The sequence below is a fragment of the Rhinatrema bivittatum genome, chromosome 2 (assembly GCF_901001135.1).
Source record: "Rhinatrema bivittatum chromosome 2, aRhiBiv1.1, whole genome shotgun sequence".
Classification (NCBI taxonomy): Eukaryota; Metazoa; Chordata; class Amphibia; order Gymnophiona; family Rhinatrematidae; genus Rhinatrema; species Rhinatrema bivittatum.
Genome location: NC_042616.1, coordinates 773,514,028 through 773,538,858, shown reverse-complemented (window position 1 = coordinate 773,538,858; position 24,831 = coordinate 773,514,028). Strand labels below are relative to the sequence as shown.

Sequence of the window (24,831 nt, the reverse complement as noted above, 5' to 3'; positions counted from 1 at the left end):
ATTCTGGTACAAAACCATATTTGAGGAAAAGAGCTTCAATTTGTGACCAATCAGAAAAGAACATTTGTCCTTGATTGCATTTGGGAAATTATAAAACAGTGTACAACATTATCATCGCTTTGGAGGCAGAGAGAGAGACTCGCATACCCAGACGACATCATCCTGTATCACAGTGTTAACTTCCCTCCCCACTGTGACTATAAATAGCCTGGCCAGCTACAACTTATATTGTAAGTATTTGATACAATATTAATTAATTATAGGAATCTGGGAATACTCTGCATTTATTTCCTTATTTCTCTGAAAAGATCCCAAGAGAAAGAGATAATAGGATGAGGAATTATATACTTTATTGTATATTCTAAGTCTATATTAAAGAAACATTAAAAAGGAGATAGCAAATCAAGTTTTACCAATTTGCTTATTAAAAATTATTATTAAATTGGTGTCTGTGAATTATTCCTTATCAAACTAAAATAGTAACAGGAGGACCTGTTCCTGAGGCGTTGAATTACTGCACAGCTGTTCCTTAGATCTCATGGCCTGGCTGACACAATAGGAGAGAATCAGAGGAGAGTTCCCACCTTGGGGCCTTTAAGATGCATAATGAGGCGTACATGCGCACCTAGGGAGGCCCGAGACAGGAGCAGCATGGTGATGTCCTAGTTGCATTGGGTCAGAGAAACATGGGATCAGGAAGGAGCCAACAGCATCCCATGGTGAGTGCAGTCGATCGCAGGGCCATCCCAAAGCCGGCCAAATGTTACAGGAGAGGCATGAACTTTGGGGCACCCCAGATCTCAGAAATTGCCATGCTGAGGAGAAATTACCCAATTGAACTTTTTGTTTTCTTCCCTCTAAAAAGGAACCAAACCATTATAGCATAACCCTTCCAAAACCTAACTGCCGCAATTGTTGTAACAATAGGTCATAGAGTCAAATGCAGTGGATAAATCTAGTTGCACTAGTTTACCCAACCCTCCTTGATTCAGCCTACAAAATAACTTTTCTAGTATAGCAAGCATTAACAGCTTAGTGTTATGTTCCTTCCAGAAACCGAACTAACATTGGTCCAGTAAATTCACAGTTTCAAAATAATCATCAAGCTGGGTCATGACACCTGTTTCCAAAAGATTAGCTAGCATTGGAAGGTTCGAGATCAGAGAAACATTTGCAAGATCTTCTAAAGGTAAAACATTTTTGTGCACCGGTCTGACAGTGACCAAATCTAAATCCTCAGGAACAATACCTTTACTCAATGATTTCTTCACTATGACAGTAATTTCCAAACCAGCACACGGGTGCTCTCTAGCGCATGTGCGTTGGAAAGCACCCATATACACAGCCATTTTATAACTTGCACGCATATGTGTGCATGTTATAAAATAGCCTGACCGCATGCCCAATTTTAAATAGATGTGCATCTATGCATGTAAAGCCCGCTTCTACTGCATAAGTTAGGAATTTTAAAGGGGCATGCGTCCATGCCATTGCCAGTTTCAGCATTTCACCCAGTTAATAGCTAGGTCCTTCAGACCCCTCTGGTTTGATAGACTGCACTCCTCCCTGTTACCCCAGAACTTTTAAACCTCTGAGAAATGGTTCTTTCTTTTATTTTTTAACATACACCTCATCCCTAGCAGAAGTAAACTAACGCGGCAAGGGGATCTGGGCACGTGCCCTAAATACTTATGCGCACATCGTTTGGACATGCCCCAAAATGCCCATGTCCCATCCAGGCCATGCCCACTCTCCTGCCCCCTTGTGAAAAATGTGAGATGTGCATGCAGTGAGAGATATGCTGCATCTGGGCAACTTTCAAAATTCAATGAGCATGCGCAAGCCCGAGTTATGCGTGTAATTCCTGATTTTGGCAGACGCCAGGCTTTTAAAATTCACTTCTATATTTGTAACAGTACTCATTGTAGATTCCTTCATCCCTTTAACGTTTCTACATGGGCATGGATCTAGCTAGTTTGTGGAATGTAACATACAAACATAGAAATCACAGCAGACCAAATGGTCCATTGAGTCTGCCCAGCAAGCTTACGGTAGTAACTGCTGGCTAAACAAGCCACCTTTATAATTATCAGTTTCCAAGACTTTCAAAGTCAGGACCCTTGTTGGTTGCTGTTTGAGTCCAATTCCCCATTACCTCTTGCCATTGAAGCAGAGAGCAATGTTAGTTGCCTCAACAGCTTCTTGGTTAAGAGTAGTAACCGCCGTATCAGCAAGTTACTCCCATGCTTATTTGTTTTCTCAGATGTGCAATTCTGTGTCCTTTTTGGTTACTGTCTGAATCTGATTCCCCTTTTTCTCTTTTCCCCTCCCATTAAGGCAGAGAGCAATGATGGAGTTGCATCAACAGCATAAAGGCTTATTGTTTAATGGTAGTAACCACCACACCAGCAAGTTACCCCCAAGCACTCTTTTCTTCACTCCCATCCTCTAGCCTTAAGGGATCCACAGTGTTTATCATATGCCCTTTTGAAATCTTTTACTGTTTTTGTCTTCACCAACTCCTCTGGAAGGGCATTCTGGGAATTGACCACCCTTTCTGTGAAGAAATATTTCCTGACATTGATTATAAATCATCCTTTCCAGAGTTTCATTTCATGACTCCTAGTTCTTCTGATTTCTTTCCAGTGGAAAAGATTTGTCGTTGATTGTGCATCATTAAAACCTTTAAGGTATCTGAAGGCCTGTATCATATCTCCCCTGCACCTCTTCTCCTCCAGGGTATATATATTTAGGACCTTCAACTTCTCCACCTCCATCCTGTCTCTGACTCCTTTGAGATACGATCTCCAGAACTGAACACAGTACTCCAGGTGAGACCTCACCAAGGACTTGCACAAGGGGATTATCACCTCTTTTTTCTTACTGGTTATTCCTCTTTCAATGCAGCCCAGCATTCTTCTGGCTTTTGCTGTCGCCTTGTCACATTGCTTCGCCGTCTTCAGATCACTAGACACTATCACCCCAAGGTCTCTCTCTTGTTCCATGCACAACAGCCCTCCACCCCCCATCACATACAGCTCTTTTGGATTACCACACCACAGATGCATGACTCTGCACTTCTTGGCATTGAATCCCAGCTGCAATATCTTCAACCACTGTTCAAGCTTCCTTAAATCACATCTCATCCTCTCTCTACTCCTTCCAGCAATTCCACTCTGTTGCAAATCTTATTGTCATCCACAAATAAACAAACTTTACATTCTATCTCATCCGCAATTTCGCTTACAAAGTTATTGAACAGAATCTGTCCCAACATCAATCCCTGCTGCTCTCCACTTAACACCGTTTTCTCTTCAGAGCAGGTTCCATTTACCATCACATGCTGTCTTCTGTCAACCAGTTTGTAAACCACGCCACAACCTTGGTGCTCACTCCCAAGCTTCTCATTTTATTCATGAGTCTTCTATGTGGGACCGTATCAAAAGCTTTACTAAAATCTAAGTAAATCACATCGAGCACTCTTCCCTGATCCAATCCTCTAGTCACCCAATCAAAAAAACCAATCAGATTTGTCTGCAGGACCCTCCCCTGATGAATCCATGCTGTCTTGGATCGAGCAACCCACTGGATTGTAGATAGTTCCCTATCCTTTCCTTCAGCAGAGTCTCCATTAATTTTCACACCACTGAGGTGAGGCTAACTGGCCTGTAGTTTCCAGCCTCCTCTTTGCTCCCATTCTTGTGAAGGTGGACCACCACCACTCTTCTCCAATCACTCAGCACCACTCCTGTTTCCAAGGATCTATTGAACATGTCACACAGCGGACCCACCAAGACATCTTTGAGCTCCCTCAGTATCCTGGGATGAACCTCAACAGGCCCCATGTCTTTGTCAACTTTCAGTTTTCCTTGCTCTTCTATCAAATCTTTGGGAAATTGAGTTTTGTCTACTCCACCCCCTTCCACAGTCTTGTTAACTAGTGACGCTTCTTTTCCCAGGTCTTCTTTAGTGAACACCGAACTGAAGTATTTGTTTAATATTTGCACCATTTCTTCATCTCTCTCCATACATTGATCCTGGCCACCTTTCAATTTCAATGAACCTCTTTGGACCGTTCTCCTTTCTCTGATGTATTTGAAGAATGTTTTGTCACTCCGCTTTACCTCTTTGGCAGTCCTTTCTTCTGCCAGACATTTTGCTTTCTTGATTACTTTCTTTGTTTTACTAGATATTCTTCCCTGTGTTCCTCTGTTTGGAATCCTTTATAATTCCTGAATCCTGCTTCTTTTTGTTTTTATTATGTCAGCCACCTCCTTCGAGAACCAGATTGGTTTCTTATTTCTCTTACTTTTGTTTACTTTTCTAACATATAGATTTGTTGCTTTTGTAATTGTTCTCTTTAGTCCACTGTTGTTCCACCTCTCCCATTTCTCCCAGTCTTCTAGTTCTGGAACATAACTGGAGGTATCCAGTTATGTTCCCATTTCGACAAAGTCTGTATTTTTGAAAGTCAAAACTCGGGTCTTCGTGTGACTTATCCTATTTGCAATGTCAAACAATACTGTTTGATGATCACTAATCCATTAACAATCAGTTCAATTTCTAACATTAATACTCACATAAACTCCATCTATTTCAGAGCTGAGAAGCTACATTTTGAAAGTTTACCATTGTCTGGCAGTGATAGAAATGAACAACACTGAATATATTATTGATATTCAAAGAAAGCAGATAATTTATCACAATTTGGAACAAGCTAATATATTTTCCAGGCTTTGCATCTACATAGATTACAATCAAAAATAAGTCAAGAGGGCGGATTAGTAGTGTTTCAAGCTTACCCATATAAAAGTGCTTCAACGTAGTTTGATAGTTTATGCGATAATCTCTCAGTTTTTCTTTAGACTGCTCTAGATTTATTACATTCTTTTCTTTTCTTCATATTCATTCTGCTCTCTGGACTAGCTCATGAGTAAACCAACAGACCTTTTTACTTTAGTCTCTTATCTTAACTTCATGTTTAGGTGCCACCTCGTATGTTCGAGTCAAATTGGTATTCCATTCATTAACTGCTTCATCCAGAGAACAACTATCCCAGTTCACATTTGTAATTCTGGACTGCCACACAGTTTTAAAAAGCTCAAGGTCTACATTTGGTTTACAATTCTTTCTTGTTTTAAAGTCAGACCATATTTATGTTCTTACATTATATCAAATAAGACAAGATGGTGTTCTGACCAAAAGTGTTCAAGTGTCTTTGGTGGGGGTCACCATATTAACTCATTGCATAGAACATAAAAGTAAATGCAATGTGTTACCACTTTTTTTTTACTTTATAAGCATTTATGTTTAACAAATCACAAAAAAGTTTGCATGGAAATATGAATGGAAAATAATAAGAAATACGCATGGATACCAGAATAAACAGCAAAACATCCAAATATAATATTCCATTCTTACCCTAAAAAGAAACATAAGAGAAAGCCAAAAAAAAGGGAACACCACAGGAAATATGATAAAGTAGAAAGGCCTTAACAAGATGAAAAAAACCTTATATTATTATTATATAATATATTATATTAAATCAAGTCTTCTGATTCTGAATGGGAACTGATAAGATGTTGAAGCTCTTCTAGCATCTATAAAGTACTTAAGTTGCTCAGGAGAGAAGAAAATATTATCTGTATGAAATTTAACAAGACATTTAAAGGGGTAATGCAAGATGAATGAGGCGGAGCCTCTTTCTAAGAGAAAGAAAACCTAAGAGCAAGAAATCCTCTCTTCCTCTCCTGGGTGATCCTTGTAAGTTCTGGGTATATTCTCACAGCTTGGCCATGAAAATTAACATTCTTACGTATAAGGATATAATTTTTCTTAATTCTGTGTTAGTCACAAACAAAATAAGCAACATGGCACCTTCAATAATCTCATACCCATACATTTCCAAAAACTGCGATAATTTAATGAAGCAGGATGATCAGGAACATCGTGATTCATTTGAGCATTAGAACAAGGAGAAGATGGCTAAAAAGTTGCCGTATTAATTGAAGGTACGGTCTCTGTGGGCATGTGTAAAATGTCTATGAAATATCTTTTAATCAGGAGTTCCCACATAATCTTGAGGAAATTCAAAAATCAAAGATTAAGACACCTTGAAGCATTTTCTAATGACTCAGCCCTCCTAGAAAGCACATGCCATTCTTGAAGCATAGAAGACTGGACACTGGTGATTTTTTCCAGATCCTGTTTAGGGACAACACATTTATTGTCATGCTCAGATAATTTGAATTCATATTGAGAATCCTTAGGTTCTAGTTTCGAGGCAAAAGAGTCTGGTTTGTTATCAGAAATAGTTAAAACTTTTCCAGTATTAGCCATAACTGAGGGAACACATCCACAAGCAGCTGGCCTGAAGATCCAAAATCGGTAACAGCCGCAGCCATTTCTAATCCAGAAATTGTGGGAGAATGGAAAAATCATATCTGGGGAGCCACATCCGAAAGCTGAAGAGATGGCAGGCAAGATGCCTATATCTCCATAGCCCCCTCCTGTACGGACAGCAGGTAACCATCATCTTCCTGCACCTCTGTGACCAGCTGAGAGGGATTACATTTGAGCACCAGCGGGGGAGCTTGATCAATGGGGCTGAGGAAGACCTCTTCTCCTGGAGAAACCGGCACTCTTCCATCAGAACTCGCAATAGGAATTTCACCACCCATAATTTCAGGAGATGGGATCATGAAAGAGTTAATCAATTGCTGCCTTGTTAGGTTAGATGTGTCGAGGGGATATAACCCTCACCTTGGGAGCCATAAGTCTTGAAATTCAGCAAGAAACCAGAAATATGCACAGTGCTCTCAGCGTCCTACTTCACGTGGCCATCTTGCTCTCACGCCCTTAACAGATAAGCTGTATTACACCTTTAAATGCTGAAGTATGTACAAGCTGTACACAATGTATTGTTTCCATTGCACTTAAAAAGTCCCTGGCTCATGTATATGAGCTGTCATTAACATGCCAATTAAAATATTCTACCACTAACTATTTTATAAACATAAATTTCAATCAGCTAAAAATTCTTTAATTTGGTTCAGTATTACATTTGACATTCCTGGCGGACAATAAACCAAACAAACTGTCCAACTATTCAAAGTGGCCACTAGAACTTTATATTGTAAAAGATCAGGGACCTCTATTCATCTAATATGGAGAGGTTGTTTTTTTTATAAACAATTAATGCTCCTTCACCCCTTCTCATAGAATGGGATTACTCAAGGTAACTAAAACCCTTACGGACAGATTTTAGAAGGCCTGCACGCGTAAATCCCACCTGGACGGACCTTGTGCGTACCGGGCAAATTTTCAAAGGGGAACGGCCATGCGCATAAACCACGGTACGTGCACAAGTGCTGGGCCTCTTCGAAGGGGAGGGCCGGGGGGCATGTTCTGGGTGGGGAGGGGTGGGGAGGGGTGGGGCGAGACGGAGGCTGGCCAGGACCGTGGCCATTAGCCGGCCGGCGTGCGTAAATTCTGCTCCCAATGAGCAGCAAGTAATAAAACAAAACATTGAGCCAAGATAGGTTAGTTTTAGGGGGTGGGGAGGAGAGGGGAAGGGGAAGGAAGGTTAGGCAGAGGTTAGGGAAGTTCCCTCCCAGTCCACTACTTAATTGGAGCGGACTGGGAGGGAACTGGGCAAGGCTCGATAGCATCGCAGTACGGAGTTTGCAAAAGTACACCCCCCCTTGCGCGTGCCGCACGCACGCACATTTTATAAAATCGGCACGGGAATAACATCCAGCTCGAATAGTGGTAACATTGTTTTTTTCCTTTAAAGGCCTTGGAAACCAAAGGTAAACTAGGAAGATAAACAATGTTCATGGTAAATTAGATGTTCTCCTTGGACCTGATAGGCCTGCGTAACAACCCAGATATAAACCTACAGGGATTAAACCAGCCATTAAAATAAAAATGCACTCTTAAATGCATCGTGTTATAACCTTTTAGCAAAGTCACTGTATAACATTTATATCAAACAGTGCTAATAAAATCTTACCTATATAATTGCATTTCTCTAATTAAATAAAATAATTATAGAATCATTACTAAGCAATGCAATTTAGCTCCTCATCTCCTCTGGTACCACGAAGGGGCACACAAAGGGTCAGGCTGCCAGCTGCAGGCTTCTTTTAACAGATTGTTAATGGCCCCAGACAATGGAATCGGCTCTTGGAGGTGGGGCAAACATGGCCCGGATATACTTCAGTTCCTCCAGTTTGTGGTGGTATAAGCAGGGAGAAAATTCAGCAGCGAATAATTATCTTTTTACAAGTAATATTAATGTGTGTACTCAACTTACTCAATGCTCTTTCTCTCTCACACATGCACACATAGATATTGCAGTGCACACAAGCATACACTCTCATGTTCAAAATGATGCCACTCTGCTGCATTATAAGTGACTATCCTAGCAAGTGCCTGCCTATGTCTGGTAGTGGTACATTATTTTTCCTGGAGTGATTACAGTTTATGGCAAATATTATGCAACCATGGTGGAATGCACACTATGAAGCACCTACAAAGCAGCAGAGGTTACTAGCATTAGTGGCATGAGCTCTACAAGGCACATACTGTACAAAAAGTGGCACCAGTAATAGTGACTTGAACAACATAAGACACCTAAAGAGAATGCAAAGGTATCAAGTTAAGTGGTATAAGCGCCACTAAACAACTAGAGATAGAGTGCAGTGTGTAGCACATTGGCATCAAAACCTCCAAGAAGTAAAGTGTGGGGTATGACAAACATCAGAGAGGTATAAAACCCCTGATGATAAGATTGTGGTACCACACAGTGACATAAAAATAAAACCCCAAAACATAGAGATATGGTATGACAAACAGCAGAATGGCAGCAAAATCCCAAGACATAGAGTGTGGAGTATGGCAAACAGCATAGTGATTTCGAAAAAATAAAATAAATAAATAGCCATGAGGTAGAGCGTGGAGTATGGCAAACAGCATAGTGATTTCAAAAAAATAAAATAAATAAATAGCCATGAGGTAGAGCGTGGAGTATGGCAAACAGACGTGTGGCATTAATACTCCCAAGTTTTAAAGCATAGGTTATAGCAAGCAGCCCAGAGACATTAAAAGTCACATAGTGTAGAGTGTGGAATATCATAAATAGCACAGTGACATCAAACCCCTCAAAAGGAAGAGTGTGGGGAATAGCAAACAGCAAAGAGGTATCCATCATAACCCCAGACATAAAATGTAGATATGGCAAACAGCACAGTAGTATCAAAATCCCTAAGAGATAGAGCCTGGATTAAGGAAAATAGCACAGTGGCATCAAAACCTCCAAGGCATAGAGTGTGGGATATGACAAATGCTTTACCTTCCTCTTCCTCTCATTCCTTATAGCATGATGGAAATTTGACAACGTCATTAGGAATGCCCACTGGCCAATGCCTACTGCATATGGAAAGGGATTTGTTTTTTCTTTTACAAGTACTTTTGTATAATGTTACTGGTTGTTCTTCTCTTTTCTCAACTCGCTCACACATTGCCAGTACCTGGTAGTAGTGTTAATGTTTTATTCCACTGTTGAAGAACACAGTTTATGGAAAAACTGCATACAACCACAAACAAAGAGTTTACAATTTTCCACTACAAGATGAGACTCTGAGAAGGAAAACTTCAAGTTAGCTTCTTTACTCTGTTTCCTAGTCAGTATATGTACACTGCAGTGCACTTTTCTAGTTTAAAAATCTCAGTCTGTGTTAGCATTAGTACATTGATTTGAACCCACTACAGAGAGCTCATAGTTCACACTAAGGTGAATTTAAAAGCCCAGCATACACATCAATAAGGGGATGCATGAATATGTCGGGCCGGTGCATAAGCTGCTCAGATACGCAGTAAATGCCACTGCGCACACATCTTGGAACTTCTGAAAAAGGGGTGGGGCATGGGTGTAGTCTGGGCAAGGCAGGGGTGGATCATGGGCATTCCAGGATTTTAACCTGAAATTTGCATGTAAATTCTTATGCACACTAGTGCATCCTGGAGTCCTCTGCTGCGTAACTTTACTTCTGCTATGGATGACATGTAAGTTCTAAACAAAAAAATGTAGGCAAACCAGTGGGATTTTAAGGTTTGAGGATAACGGGGGGGGGGGGGGGGGAGGAAGGCTTTTAAACCAAGGGGTTTCAGAAGACCTATTCCTTAACTGGGTGAACTGTGAAAGAACTGGGAAAACTGTCAATGGCATCGGCGTATATCCCTTTTAAAATTCCCCCACTTACGCAGTAGAAGCGGGATTTGTGCACACATATGCTTGCCCACTTAAAATTCAGCACACGTGCACGTGGTCAGGCTATTTTATAACATGCACATATTCGTGAGTATGTTAGAAAATAGTCGCATCTCTGGGCGTGGGCCGCCGAACACGTGCACATGTGCGCCCACAAGCCAGTATGAAAGTTCGACTAGAAGAAACAGCAGAGCTAGAGCCAATCTCACTTGCTACTTTTAGTTCCACTCTTCTCAATCTTTTGTTTTCTCAATTTTTCTTCACCTAGAACAATTACATAAACACCCACAGCTCACAGACCTGTGAATGGTCGGGCTCTCTTTCACTTTCAGCTTGAAAGAAAAGGAGGAAGTCACAGTCAATCCATGCAGATTCCAGATAGGATAGGCTTATTAAAAAAATGCTTCACTTTGATTGGTCCAGATAAGATAGGCTTATTAAAAAATGCTTCACTTTGATTGGTCCTTCTTCCTGATTTGTGCTTCCTGATTTATTTTATCCTGCCATGGCTCTGGTCAATTTAAGATCAAGTGTGATATTGCTGCTAGGTGCTAAGTTACTGAATGTAACTCATCTTCAGCTACCAATGCAAAGGCATGAGCTAAATCTGAATAAATCTCAATAAATAATAAGCACTGTGCTAGCTGACTTCAGAAGAAAAAAAAATCCCTGCAGTTTTTCTTGCCCCATAGACTTTAATAATTAAAGCAAAGGTAAACAAATGTTTTTGTTGATTTTTGGAGCACTGGTTATTCATATTCATTTTCCAAAATCTAAAACAAATGTGATTTGGTTCAGATTCCTTATTTGTTTTAAACAAATACCGCAAGTGACTGTAGGTAAACTTTTACTGTGTTTCTCTTGTACATGACTTTCATTTTCAGCCACTGTGCTTGCTAGTAGCTAAACCTTTAAAATATCATTGACACTAAAAGGGTAATCCCTGATCTAAGATAGATGTAAAATTTTAGCCTTGATGAGCACATACTAAAGATATCTAGGAAAGTATATCACACTATTTCTCCATGTCCCTATCTGATATTCCTTCCTGTCCTCCTTCTGATCCCCCCTCTCACCCATGTTGTAACCCACTCCTTCTCCCACCTACAGTGATAGTATTGGTAGGGCAACCAAAATGATAATGGGGATGGAACAGCTCCCCTTTGAGGAAAGGCTGAAGAGGTTAGGGCTGTTCAGCTTGGAGAAGAGATGGCTGAGGGGGATATGATAGAGGTCTTTAGAATCATGAGAAGTCTTGAACGAATAGATGTGAATCGGATAGGAGGCGATATCCTTTCGTGGATTACAAACTGGTTAAAAGACAGGAAACAGAGAGAAGGATTAAATGGTCAATTTTCTCAGTGGAAAAGGGTAAACAGTGGAAGGCCTCAGGGATCTGTACTTGGACCGGTGCTTTTCAATATATATATAAATAATCTGGAAAGGAATACGACGAGTGAGGTTATCAAATTTGCAGATGATACAAAATTATTCAGAGTAGTTAAATCACAAGCGGATTGTGATACATTACAGGAGGACCTTGCAAGACTGGAAGATTGGGCATCCAAATGGCAGATGAGATTTAATGTGGACAAGTGCAAGGTGTTGCATATAGGGAAAAATAACCCTTGCTGTAGTTACACGATGTTAGGTTCCATATTAGGAGCTACCACCCAGGAAAAAGATCTAGGCATAATAATGGATAACACTTTCAAATCGTCGGCTCAGTGTGCTGCAGCAGTCAAAAAAGCAAACAGAATGTTAGGAATTATTAGGAAAGGAATAGTTAATAAAACAGAAAATGTCATAATGCCTCTATATCGCTCTATGGTGAGACCGCACCTTGAATACTGTGTACAGTTCTGGTCGCTGCATCTAAAAAAAGATATAGTTGCGATGGAGAAGGTACAGAGAAGGGGAACCAAAATGATAAAGGGGATGGAACAGCTCCCCTATGAGGAAAGGCTGAAGAGGTTAGGGCTGTTCAGCTTGGAGAAGAGACGGCCAAGGGGAGATATGATAGAGGTCTTTAAGATCATGAGAGGTCTTGAACGAGTAGATGTGACTCGGTTATTTACACTTTCGAATAATAGAAGGACTAGGGGGCATTCCATGAAGTTAGCAAGTAGCACATTTAAGACTAATCGAAGAAAATTCTTTTTCACTCAATGCACAATAAAGATCTGGAATTTGTTGCCAGAGGATGTGGTTAGTGCAGTTAGTGTAGCTGGGTTCAAAAAAGGTTTAGATAAGTTCTTGGAGGAGAAGTCCATTAATGGCTATTAATCAAGTTTACTTAAGGGTAGATTTTAAAAAATTGCACGATCGCGTACTTTTGTTTGCGCACCAGGCACAAACAAAAGTATGCTGGATTTTATAAGATACGCGCGTAGCCGCGCGTATCTTATAAAATCCGGGGTCAGCGCGTGCAAGGGGGTGCACATTTGTGCAACCTACGCACGTCGAGCCCAGCGCGCGCTGCCTGTTCCCTTCGAGGCCACTCCGATTTTGGAGCGGCCTCAGAAGGAACTTTCCTTCGCCCTCCCCCCACCTTCCCCTCCCTTCCCCTACCTAACCCACCCCCCCGGCCCTATCTAAACCCCCCCCTTACCTTTATTCCACGATTTACGCCTGCGAAAAGCAGACGTAAATCTGTGCGCGTCAGCCGGCTGCCCCGCTCCGTGTTCCGGTCCCAGGGACTGGTCCGGAGGCCGTGGCCACGCCCCTGGAACGCCCCCGGGCCGAAACCACGCCCGCGTCGCCGCCCCCGAAACGCTGCGTCATTCGGCCATGCCCCTGACATGCCCCCTCCCGCCCCTTTTAAAAAACCCTGGGACTTACGCGCGTCCCGGGGCTCTGCGCGCGCCGGCGACCTATGCAAAATAGGGGCGCGAGGGCCCTGCGCGCATATATCCGCCCGGATTTACGCGCGCAGGGCATTTAAAATCCGCCCCTTAGGGAATAGCCATTGCTATTAATTGCATCAGTAGCATGGGATCTTCTTAGTGTTTGGGTAATTGCCAGGTTCTTGTGGCCTGGTTTGACCTCTGTTGGAAACAGGATGCTGGGCTTGATGGACCCTTGGTCTGACCCAGCATGGCAATTTATGTTCTTAGAGGTGAGATCACCCCACAATCTCCACTTTTACTTGCCTTGTAAAAGAAAGTATCCCTCCCTCTCCCAAATTCCCAAGCCCTCCTCCCTCTCCCCCTTTAAACCTCCCCAGCCAAGCTGGGAGGACACATTTTCAGTATTCTCACCTTGGCATCTATCTAGTGTTGCTAAGGCAGCAACTCACCAGTGTATTTCGGATAAAATACAGGAAAGCAGGCACAGGGACTTCAAACTGAAATTGTTGACTTTACTTCACCTGGCCTGCCCTGCCCCTTTCCCTCAGCACTGCTTCTTTTCCCCCACAGAGGGCCAGGGCAATTTTCAAATGCTTTTCTTCTGTAGGTAAACATGGAAAACCCTTTGAAAAGTATCCTCCTTATGTATTTGCGGTTGTAGATGTTCTTGTTATGTGCTTTTATCGTGTGTTACACCATATGTTATCTATTAACCAGCTAGAATCAGGCAGATTTTTAGCTAAAAATTTAGCAGTTAGTTTTGACTGAAATCAGCTTAATGTAGCCAGCCAAAATATGCTTAAAGACATGATATTTTGAAAATGTACCCCATAAAGTTTTTTTCCAATAACTACTGATAGTAAAGATCTCCTCTATGCATATCGGGGTAGATTTTAAAAACTCTACACACGTAAAACCGGCGCGCGCATGTTATAAAATCACGTCTATGTACGTGCGCCAGGTAGTGCGAGCACATGGACGTGCATAAGTTTTTAAAATCTACCCCATTTTATTTAGTGGCCTATTTATTAGAACATATGAATATGCTTTAAAGCATGTTAATAGCCCAATGTGAATATAGGAGTTATAAATGGACGTTAAGCCCTTAGTAAATCTCACATTTGTGACAGTAATGCACACTGCTGCAGTTGGTAATATGTGCGTTTCCATTGGCGGTAATGTATACGCATTTCTGGAGGTAGGAACATGCAGTTCTGTCTTTATGGCTCTCCATCTTTTCTAAGACAACGGGAGTGAATATTAAGGCCACCTTCCCCCTCTCCCCCAGGGAGCCAATACCTCTCATTCCCTCCAAGGTTTGTAGGTTACGATGCATTTTATTGGGCCAACATGAGAATGATGAGCAGATGCTGTTGTCTAATGAACTTGTAAAGGCACATGAATCCTTTCTCCAGACTTTTCATGAGTATTTATACTAGAGATGTGAATCGGAACTGAAATCCGAACCGATTCTGGCTCCGATTCACATCTAAAGAGATGTGAATCGGAACTGAAATCCGAACCGATTCTGGTTCCGATTCACATCTCTAATTTATACAGCCTTAGTAAAAGCCACATGCAGTTGTTAAACCCTCCTATGGTTAAGACTATCTCAATTAGCCTGCTACCTAATCTGCACTGACTCTATATTTCAGAATGCACTAATACTCTATTACTTTGTAGGCAGTAATGAGACTTCAGCATTTGTCTGACTTTAGACTTCTGGAGGTTTGAATTAGTCTGCCGTAGCATGCATGCTGTACACTAAGCCAATTAGCCTGGAAGAACACGGCAGGCTACAGCTGCATGTGCTCCATGTGAGTGCACACAGTACTAACAAGGATGCATTTACAAATTTTAGATACGTCATTCATATAAATCCAAGTATTTACTTTACCTCTCAACTCCTAGTGCTGAATTATGTGGAAACCAGAACTTGCACCCCCACCTGGCGTATTACAAGGTTCATTAAAATCAAGGAACCTGTTTTTTGTTTGTTTGTTTGTTTTACTCTGAAATTGTTTATTGATTATTTTGCCTGATATTGTAATGCTATTTTGTTATCTGATTGTCACATTTGGAGATTGCATGGTTTGATTTAGCTGGTTCTATATTCACTACTAGTTCAACAATATTTTGATTGACCTGTTGTGTGACAGGACAGTATTTTTGTGGCCTACTGTCCCTTCTTTCTCTGCATTTTGCTTTGTGATCAGAAGTCCTGCACCTGCTATCTTTTTGTCCTTAAAATCAGCGACATAAAGGGAGAAGCTTAGAGACCCACATGTCCTCACATGGGCTACCGGTGGTTAGCAACCATCTCATAATTCCATGCATGGCATTAGATCTTTCTTGACGTTATCAGTAAACTATTTTATTCAAGTCTTGTATACCATTCTGTTTGGTAAAAAAATGGGTTTCATGGAAATTCATGTTTTCTGTTTAGCTGCTAGGTGAAGAGAGATTTCAAGATATTGAAAAAATCAAAACAATTGGAAGCACATACATGGCTGTGTCGGGATTGTCTCCAGAAAAGCAGGTAAGAAGCTGCAGCTGATTATCTGCTGCTAAGCACGTCTGCGGGCATGAGTCACGGCACCCACTGCATGAAACGATAACTTTCTAGGTATTTCTCCCTAATGAACTCTTTTCTGCCCTTCTGCCAGCTAACAATCTTGATGCTGTTCTAAAGCAATGTAATCTCCTTGGCCTTTAAACAAAAAAACTGTATGGCACACTAACACTATAACGCGTTTGTTTGTCCAAGGATAAATGGCATTACTATTTTGGTAGCCTTTTCATTCTTGTTCTATTGTTTCACCGGACAGCAAAAGTGGAGCTGCATGAGATTTGGTGATGGCATTAGGTGCCACATTATGGGGCAGATTTTAAAACCTGCGCGCCGGCGCAGATTTGTTCGCAAAACCCGGCGTGAACAAATCTACGCCCGATTTTATAACATGCACGCGCAACCACGCGCATGTTATAAAATCCAGGGTCGGTGTGCGCAAGGGGGTGCACAATTGTGCAACTTGCGCACGCCGAGCCGCGCAACCTGCCTCCGTTCCCTCTGCTCCCTGCACCTTCCCCTCCCTTTCCCTACCTAACCCGCCCCCCAGCCCTACCTAGAACCCCTCCCCTTACCTTTGTTGAAGAAGTTGTGCCTGCCTCCCAGCAGGTGTAACTTATGCGCGCCTGCCGATGGCCGGCCCGCGATCCCGGGCACAGCGGCAAATGGCCACTGTGCCTGGAGACTCAGGCCACGCTCTGCCCCTGGACCGCCCACGCCCCACCCCTTTTTGCAAGCCCCAGGACATATGCGAGTCCCAGGGCGAGGCAGGGGTAGGTTTTGGGGGGTTGCGCGCGTATCTTACGCGTGCAACCCTTTGAAAATCTACCCCTATATCTTTGTACACCAGCTATCTAAAAACTGCAAATACTAAATTGTAAACATTTACGCAGTCAAACTATATACTTATATATCACAGATTCATCTAGATACACATTTATGGACTGCTCTCGCCCTCCCCCCCCCGTGAAGTATTCACTATCTTCCCCAATCCCCCTCCTTCAGCTCACATTCTCAACATATTCATTCACACACTTTCCTTACAGCCAGCTCAGAGACTCCCTCTCACCCAGTCAGCACATTCAATGTTTCTTTCTGCCTCTCAGCCTGCTTAGTGACGCCCCATGCCTCCTGCATTCACTGTCTGTGTGTCCCATGCACTCAACGTTTTCCCAGCACGGAGGGGGGGGGGAGTGGAAGCATTGTCTCCTGAGAAGGTTGAGCACCCTCCCCAGAAAGGAGGAGGAGCAGCAGGGCGGTGCTATAAATGAGAAAATAATTATCAAGGATTTGTACAATGGAGAGAAAGCAGAGACTAGGGTCAGTGGAAAGCCCTACGGCCACTGGTTTTGTGTTTGCCAAGCATCAGGAGAGCTGTGCATCCCATGGCATTCAGAACTGTACTTTCTGAAGGACGGGGCACATCTTGACAGTAAGTTTCATTCTTCCTCTGCTACCAATTACTTTCTTGTCACTCTTCACAATTAAAATTTTTTTTTTTTTTTAATATAGCTACAGTATTTAAAGTAGATGTCAGGAAATAAAACCAGCACACCTCCAGAAGAGGTTTTTATTTTCAGCTTCATTTCACCAGCGCCTGGATAAACAGATATGCCCAAGCTGGAAACTTTAATGAGTTGTCAGGTTGATTTATGTAACTGTATTAATCATAAGAGAGAGAGACTTCAGAGCACAGCAGACATCTCTTCTTTAGCCATAGCTGGAACTGTTGCCAGTAGACAAGGGAGAGTAAATGTTAGTCTGTGGTAGTTTGCCTGCCCACAGGATGCTACGTGCAGTGTCTGTGTACACCAGACCCAGTCCTGAAGTGGTGGTAGAAGTCCACCCAGCAGCCATAGTTCACAGTCTGTAAGGATGTTTGCTCTTCCAATCATCAATTGAACCCCTGATCACACTAAGAGCAAAGCATGCCAGGACTTTTCTCTGCCTGCATTCTGTAGCTTATGCTCCTTACCATGGGGTATTAATAATTAAGTGACCTATTTTAGGCTTTTAAACTGGTTAAAAACTTCCTAAAATCACCTTAGGGGTGCAAAACACCACTAATAGTGCTAGACAGAGTTTCCATCTTGCCAAAATCAACCCAAATTGCTGATCCAGTCCTGGTTTTTTTTCCATTGCCTGCACAGCATTGTAACTCTGTTTTCCTTAGGAAAAGAATGACAACATCTCCCTACATGCAGTGAGGCAAAACTTGAACTGGATCAGCCCTTTCAGGCTGATTTGGGTTCGATAGGGACCCTTTCCTGGTTAGAAGGAAAGTGGGAGAGATTTCACAGCTTGAGATTTATGGCATGAAACACCACATTTACTGTACACAAAGCTGGCTTAAGCAAAAACAGCCTATTGTGAGGCTTTGGAGCTATTTTTTAGATTTATTTTAAAGACCCTATGCAAGTAACTTGTGCATTCATATTAAGGCCCTGATGTGCATGTTAAAGGATTCTAAACAGACATTAGCATGAGCATGCTAAAATTTTCATGTTCATGCATGCAAATATCATATTGAAATGAAGGATTCCTGCCATAGAGAAAAAAATTCAAGACACAGTGGGACAATAGCAGCTAAAAATGGTTATACAGAACCAATATGCCTAACAGCAGATGCCACAATAATAGTTTACAAAATTAGCACAAGGTGTATAAGCCACTATAACATGGCCTACTCCACTATCTTCTGGAGTATTTAAGATGGCTCCAGGTAAAAACCCAGACGTTTTAGTTAATTTTGAGTGGATCACCCTGCTGTCAGGATGGCTAGAGTTCATGTGGACCACATATCTAGGGAATCTACTGACAGGCAGCAGCCAGGCTGCCTTTCAAGCTGCAAACCCTGATGGAAGGGCAAGCTATGCAGAAGTTAATGCTGCCATACTTGAGAGAATTGGGTGCGTACCAGATGTGTACCAGAAACAGTTCTGACAGGGAGCCCTTTGACCTGGGGAGCTTTTTCTATTGGCTAAAAGATATAGGCTGGAGATGGCTAAGCCTGAGGGATAGACAGGTGCTGAAGTAGCAAACTGATTATATTTGAGCAGTTTGTGAATAGCCTTGACCCACCAATTCAACAATGGATAGGCAAATATCCGAAGATTACCATACAGGTAGCCTTAAAAGCAGCTGATGCTTTCCATCAGGCACATCTGATGTCAGAGTTCCCCAGGCTACCTGAGAGACCACCACCAGAGGGACCAGGATGCTGGTCATTGGATCCAGATCTTCCACTCTGTTTCAGCGTGAATTTCTTCGAACAAGCAGTGACCCTTGAGATGTCACATACTTACAACTTTGTGAACAGTCATGGTTGGGCTTCTCCACCTTTGTGATTCCAGTGGAGCTGGGCACCTCCCCTGGGCAAGCACTGATGGACTCAGGAAGCAAAAAAAAACTCATTCCGAGGGAACTGGTAAATAAAGTGCAAATCAACATTGAGAAGGGCATGACAATACTTCACCAGGAAGATTCTACTGACCACCCCAGTTAAACAACCCATCATAGAATTGGCAGTACTTCCCAGACTCCCATACCCAGTTGTTCCGGGATGTGATTATCAAGAGTTTGAGGCTATCTGGGCCCAACTTATGACTAACTCAACCAGTTCAGTCTATAGTGAGGCATCTCTTCCCATTAGAAGAGCCAAACTTATACATCAGGGAACCTAAGGTGTTTAGACCATGACAGCAATGCAAGAGGAGAAAACTCAATCAGTTCCAGTATTTTGAGACTGCTATGGATAAAGTTCCACCTGGAGTAGAGGAGGTTCCCCAGACACTTCATGATCCCAAAGTTCCACCAGAAGAGGATGGGGAGAGTAATCCAGATAGTTTTAGCAATATCTAAGAAAAAGAGCGTGTGCTCCCGTTAGAAAATGACCCCCTAAGATAGCTAAATAAGTCTTAGATTTATCCAGCTATCTTACTTAGCCAGATAATTAATGCTTTTAAGACTTACTGACTATTTTACTTATCCCGATAAGTAGTGCTTTAAAGACTTATCTGGCTAAATAGTGGCAAAATCAGCACTTAACTGGATAAGTCGGAATTTATCTGGCCTACTTGAATATTCACATGTATTTTTTACAAGTGTGCAAATGTTGCAGGGCAAACTTACTCGTATTATATAACCCATGAGTATATGATACATGCAGGTTATAAAATACTGCAGTAGATCCGTGCAAGGCCATATACATGCTCATAGCTATTTTAAATTTATCCTCATAGAGCCCAATATTCAAAGCTTCTTAGTCAGATAATATCCAGCTACATTCAGCAGTCGCCACTTAGCCAGATAAGTTCACATATCCTGCTAAGTAGTTAACCGGATAACTTAGGGGTAGGGAATGGGCGGATCGGGCGGCACTACGTATGCAGCTAACTTACTGCCTGATTCCCTAAGGCTTTTCTTCCATTCTGTCTATGGTAAAATTCCTTGATGAATCATGCCCTTAGCCCTCCATGAAGTTAGCATGGGGCACATTTAAAACTAATCGGAGAAAGTTCTTTTTTACTCAACGCACAATTAAACTCTGGAATTTGTTGCCAGATGATGTGGTTAGCGCAGTTAGTATAGCGGTGTTTAAAAAAGGATTGGATAAGTTCTTGGAGGAGAAGTCCATTACCTGCTATTAAGTTCACTTAGAGAATAGCCACTGCCATTAGCAATGGTAACATGGAATAGTCTTAGTTTTTGGGTACTTGCCAGGTTCTTATGGCCTGGATTGGCCACTGTTGGAAACAGGATGCTGGGCTTGATGGACCTTTGGTCTGACCCAGTATGGCATTTTCTTATGTTCTTATGTTCTTATCACTCAGAACACTTCCTCACAGTGAATCAGGCAAGAGTAGCTCCAGTTCTGATGATCACATCCATGTCCAGGCAGCGCTAGTCATAGAAACATAGAAACATGATAGCAGAAAAAGACAGTATGGCCCATTCTTCCAATTAACTTAGCATTATAATTCTCATCACTTCCTTAGAGATCCTCTTTATTTATCCCATGCTTTCTTAAATTCAGATACTGTTTTTGTTCCCACCAGTTCCACTGGATGGCTGTTCCACACATCCACCACCCTCTCTGTAAAGAAATGTTTCCCAAGATTACTCTTCATTGTAACCCCTTTCAACTTCATCTCATGATCTAGATTCTAGATTCATGTTTCTAGATCCTCCTTTCCATTGAAAAAGGCTTATCTCCTGTGCATGGAAACCTTTGAGATACTTGAATATCTCTATTGTATTCCCCCTATCTTGCCTTTCCTCTAGAGTATACATGTTTAGATCTTTAAGTCTATTCCCATATGCTTTAGAACAAAGACCACTCCCCATTTTAGTAGCCACCTTCTGGACTGATTCCATCCTGTTTATATCCTTTTGAAGTCGTGGTCTCCAGAATTGTGCACAGTATTCCAAGTGGGGTCTCACCAGGGACCTATAGAGGGCCAATATCACATCCTTTTTTCTGCTGACCATTCCTCTCCCTATGCAGCCAAGCATCTTTATGGATTTTACCATTGTTTTAGTCACCTGTTTGACCACCTTATCCTCCTGTTTGGCCACCAGTTAGTCATTAGAATGGAAACATTTCAATGTTGCTACATTATTTCCCAGATTTTTCATCCTACCACTCTCTTGAAAACATTTTAAAAAATGGAATGTGTTCTTTCTTGGAAGTCATAAATATAAGAACATAAAGAAATACTATGTTATGTCAGATCAAGGTCTATCAAATCCAGCATACAGTCTCTGACAGTGGCCAGGCAAGGTCACAATACCAGGCAGATCCCCAATAGTTGAGTGATATCTTGAATGTCACTCCCACATAAAAGCGTTGTCTTTCCCAAGTCCACCTGGCTAATAACTGTTTATGATACAAAATTATTGAACATTTTTAAAACACAAGCAAATGGTGAGGAACTGCAGAAGGACCTTGTGAGACTGGAGGGAGTAGTTATCTAAATGTCAGATGAAGTGATGCATCTGGATAAAAATAATCATAACTACAGTATAGATGTATAATGCTGAGTTTTCTATTAGGTGTCACAACCCAGGATAAGCATGGATTCACTATAAGCCAGTGATAGACAAGTTATCAGGCTATATTTAGTAGGATAAATGTCCCACTGAATATCCCTGATTAAAGTTAGCCAGCTAACCAGCTGGCTAACTTGAAACCTAACGGGTCAGGTGTGAATGTGACCAGTTAGGTCAAAAGTTATTTGGCCATCTTCAAAAGATATCCAGTTAACACAGGCCTTCTGGCTCAATTCCCACCTCCCCATCACTACACCTAATCCTTCAAATTCCTGCTGTCAGAGCCCTTCCCCAAAACCTCCAACATGAAAAGACCCTTAATAATGCTGATAGCCCTCTCCTGCTCCCCCCACCCCCCAGAAATATTTTTTTAAAATGGTCTCCACGTTCCCCACCCCACCCGCCCACGTTACTTACCCCCTCCTTCCCCCAAGCCTTCCCCCTACCCACCCACCCACCCAGTACCTCAGTCGGGGCACCGTTTGCAGGCCCAGGATCACAGTTGGATGCGATCCCGGGCGATCCCAGCATAGCTCTGAACAGCCGCGCTGGAAGCGTAAAATATCAGCATAACTGTTCAGCAGCTAGACTTCCAGCTCAGCTTAAAAGGGGTTTGGACAAGTTCCTACAGGGAAAGTTCCTACAGGGAAAGTCTATAAACCTTTATTTTTCAGGTAGGCGTTTATCCCTGGATCTGCTGGGAACTTGTGACCTGGATTGGCCACTGCGGGAGCACAGGATGCTGGGCTCAATGGACCTTTGGTCTGACTCAGCGTGGCGCATCTTTTATTCCTATGTTCTTATACAGTACCAGTATACACAGTCATTAGACCAATACACAAAATTTAATGATCTTATTCTATAGCAGCACTCTCAGTTTCTCTTTAAATAATTCAAACGAGGAACCAGTGTCAGACGTGCACCGTCAGAGCACCCACAGAAATGGAATAATCAGAGAAATGCCATCTGAACTCAATCGGGGTGGGCAGCTGCTTAGGAGGAGCACAATCTTAAGGTCAAGGGTGGAAAAAAGAAGGGAAGGAAATCCCTTATATAGCAGACCTGCTGGACATCTAATGGGTACCTTCTAGATATAAAATAAGGGAAATGACTTTCTTTCCTTTATGAAGCTTTTCAGCTATTTACTGGTCACATCATCTCTGTTAAAAGTGCTTTTTTTAACATGTTTAGTTCGTGAACAGTAAAATGCATTCAGATTTTTTTTCGGGAGCTGCCATCTTTAGACCATGATCAGCCCCTGGTGATAGCAACTCAAGAAAGAATCTTCCAGAGCTTTTGCATTTGGTGGCAGATTACTTATGTGACCAGGTTGCTGCATTAACTCCACTTTCTGCTATACTGCACTTCGCTCTTAGATTCTGTTTTACCAACGCAGGTTGAAAACCAAAACACCTGGCTTTGCTTTTTTTCTCTTTGTTTTGGCAATGAATAATATTTTGGACTTCAGCATAAATATGTTATCACGCTACACAAATCATCTCGGTACAAATGCATTCAGCTGGAATCCATTAATCATTATCTCTCCATTAGCAGCACACTGCTGGGTGTTAATGAGACCTGAGATTTCTATGCATGAATGAATACTTCACATATTCATCTTCCGCAAAAAAAAAAAAGCATAAATTTGAAATAATTGCAGCAAATATCACACAATGAGAGGGAAAAAGACAGGTAAATGGCCATCTTATTTATTGTATTCTATTGGAATTTTTTCTTTAGCAATGTGAGGATAAATGGGGGCATTTGTGCGCTGTGGCCGACTTCTCTCTAGCACTGAATGAAAGTATTCAAGAGATCAACAAGCATTCATTTAACAACTTTGAACTGCGGATTGGTAAGTAAAGTCCAATGACGGGCACAATAAATGATTTTAATGAGACCCCCATGAGATCTGTTCTCAGTTAGCAGAGCTTCTGTTAATTTTGAGAAATTTGTAAGTTCTCTGAGCTCATGTAGAAATAAGATTCCGCCCCCTCAGCCTCCTTTCACCATGAATAATTATTATGATCCATGTGATATGGGGGATGTATTAAAATATGTCGATGTTGTCACCAGCCAAAGAGTGGCATTGACAGTGATGGTACTGTGCGAATAACTATACATATTTTTATAGTGCTGATAGTTCTCCTAAATATATCAGTGGAGAGCAGAAGGCACATCTCTCCATGAAACAGTTTTAATCTAACCACACAATGCACAGACCTAAATACATACTGTCATCACCATATTTTCTAGGGGCTGTATCTACTGCTTAGATAAAACTGGTATGGTAACATGAGTTATCTGAATGCCAGTGGTACAACAGGCTTTAACACCCAACTCATGGGATGTGAAACATGGTAGCATGACCATGGCCACATTAAAGACATTGAGGTCTTGCGCACTCCGGCACATTCAGCAGCTTAGGTTTCACCACACTAGCTGGATGAAAGTGAAATGATCAGTTAGCACAGGAAACTACCATCATCGTCACTACTAGCGCCACTGTCCCCACCCCAATCCCTCTGACTCTGGGGCTCCAGACCCTCCATTTGAAGCCCCCCCCCCCCCCCATGAAGAAATCAGAGCATTTCTTCACTCTCACCCCATCCCTGAAGGCAAATGCAGTCCTTCAGGTGCCCCTAGCACCACTACCCCGCATGAAGAAGAAATCTGAGCCTCCAGGCACCACAGCCAGGAAGATAGACACCAGCTCACTCCTGTTAGTGAAGACTTTGCAGGGTTTTTTGGATATTGAGTGGATTAGAAGGTAGGTCTGGAGCTCAGATGGGAGGGGACGTTTGGGAGATGGGTTTGGAAACTCAGATTTTTTTTTTTTCAGGGGTTGGGGGAAGTTGGGGAGATGCAGTGGCTCAGAATTTTTTGGAGGGGATGGGGATCCATGTTTGAGACCAGAAGCATGCATTAAGGCAAACCACTGGCAAGAAAATTAATTTATTCTCCATAGGTGTACTTAAATTTCCTGCGTAGGAAAGGTAATGTTTTAACAACATGGGTAACTTATACGGCAGCTATGCGCATATATTTTACCAATTTTCAAAGTAAACTTAGGCACATAAATGTATGTG

General features: G+C 42.1%; 1 protein-coding gene across 2 annotated transcripts in view; it reads left to right on the top strand.

The window, feature by feature from the left end:
• The window catches only part of ADCY8 (adenylate cyclase 8), a 546,512-nt gene that overhangs the window by 515,514 nt on the left and 6,167 nt on the right, over window positions 1-24,831 (top strand). For both annotated transcript variants that reach the window (XM_029592041.1, XM_029592040.1), the window contains 2 exons: window positions 15,569-15,661; window positions 23,483-23,597. In XM_029592041.1, coding sequence (XP_029447901.1) covers window positions 15,569-15,661; window positions 23,483-23,597 — 208 coding nt within the window. The remainder of the gene's footprint in view (window positions 1-15,568; window positions 15,662-23,482; window positions 23,598-24,831) is intronic.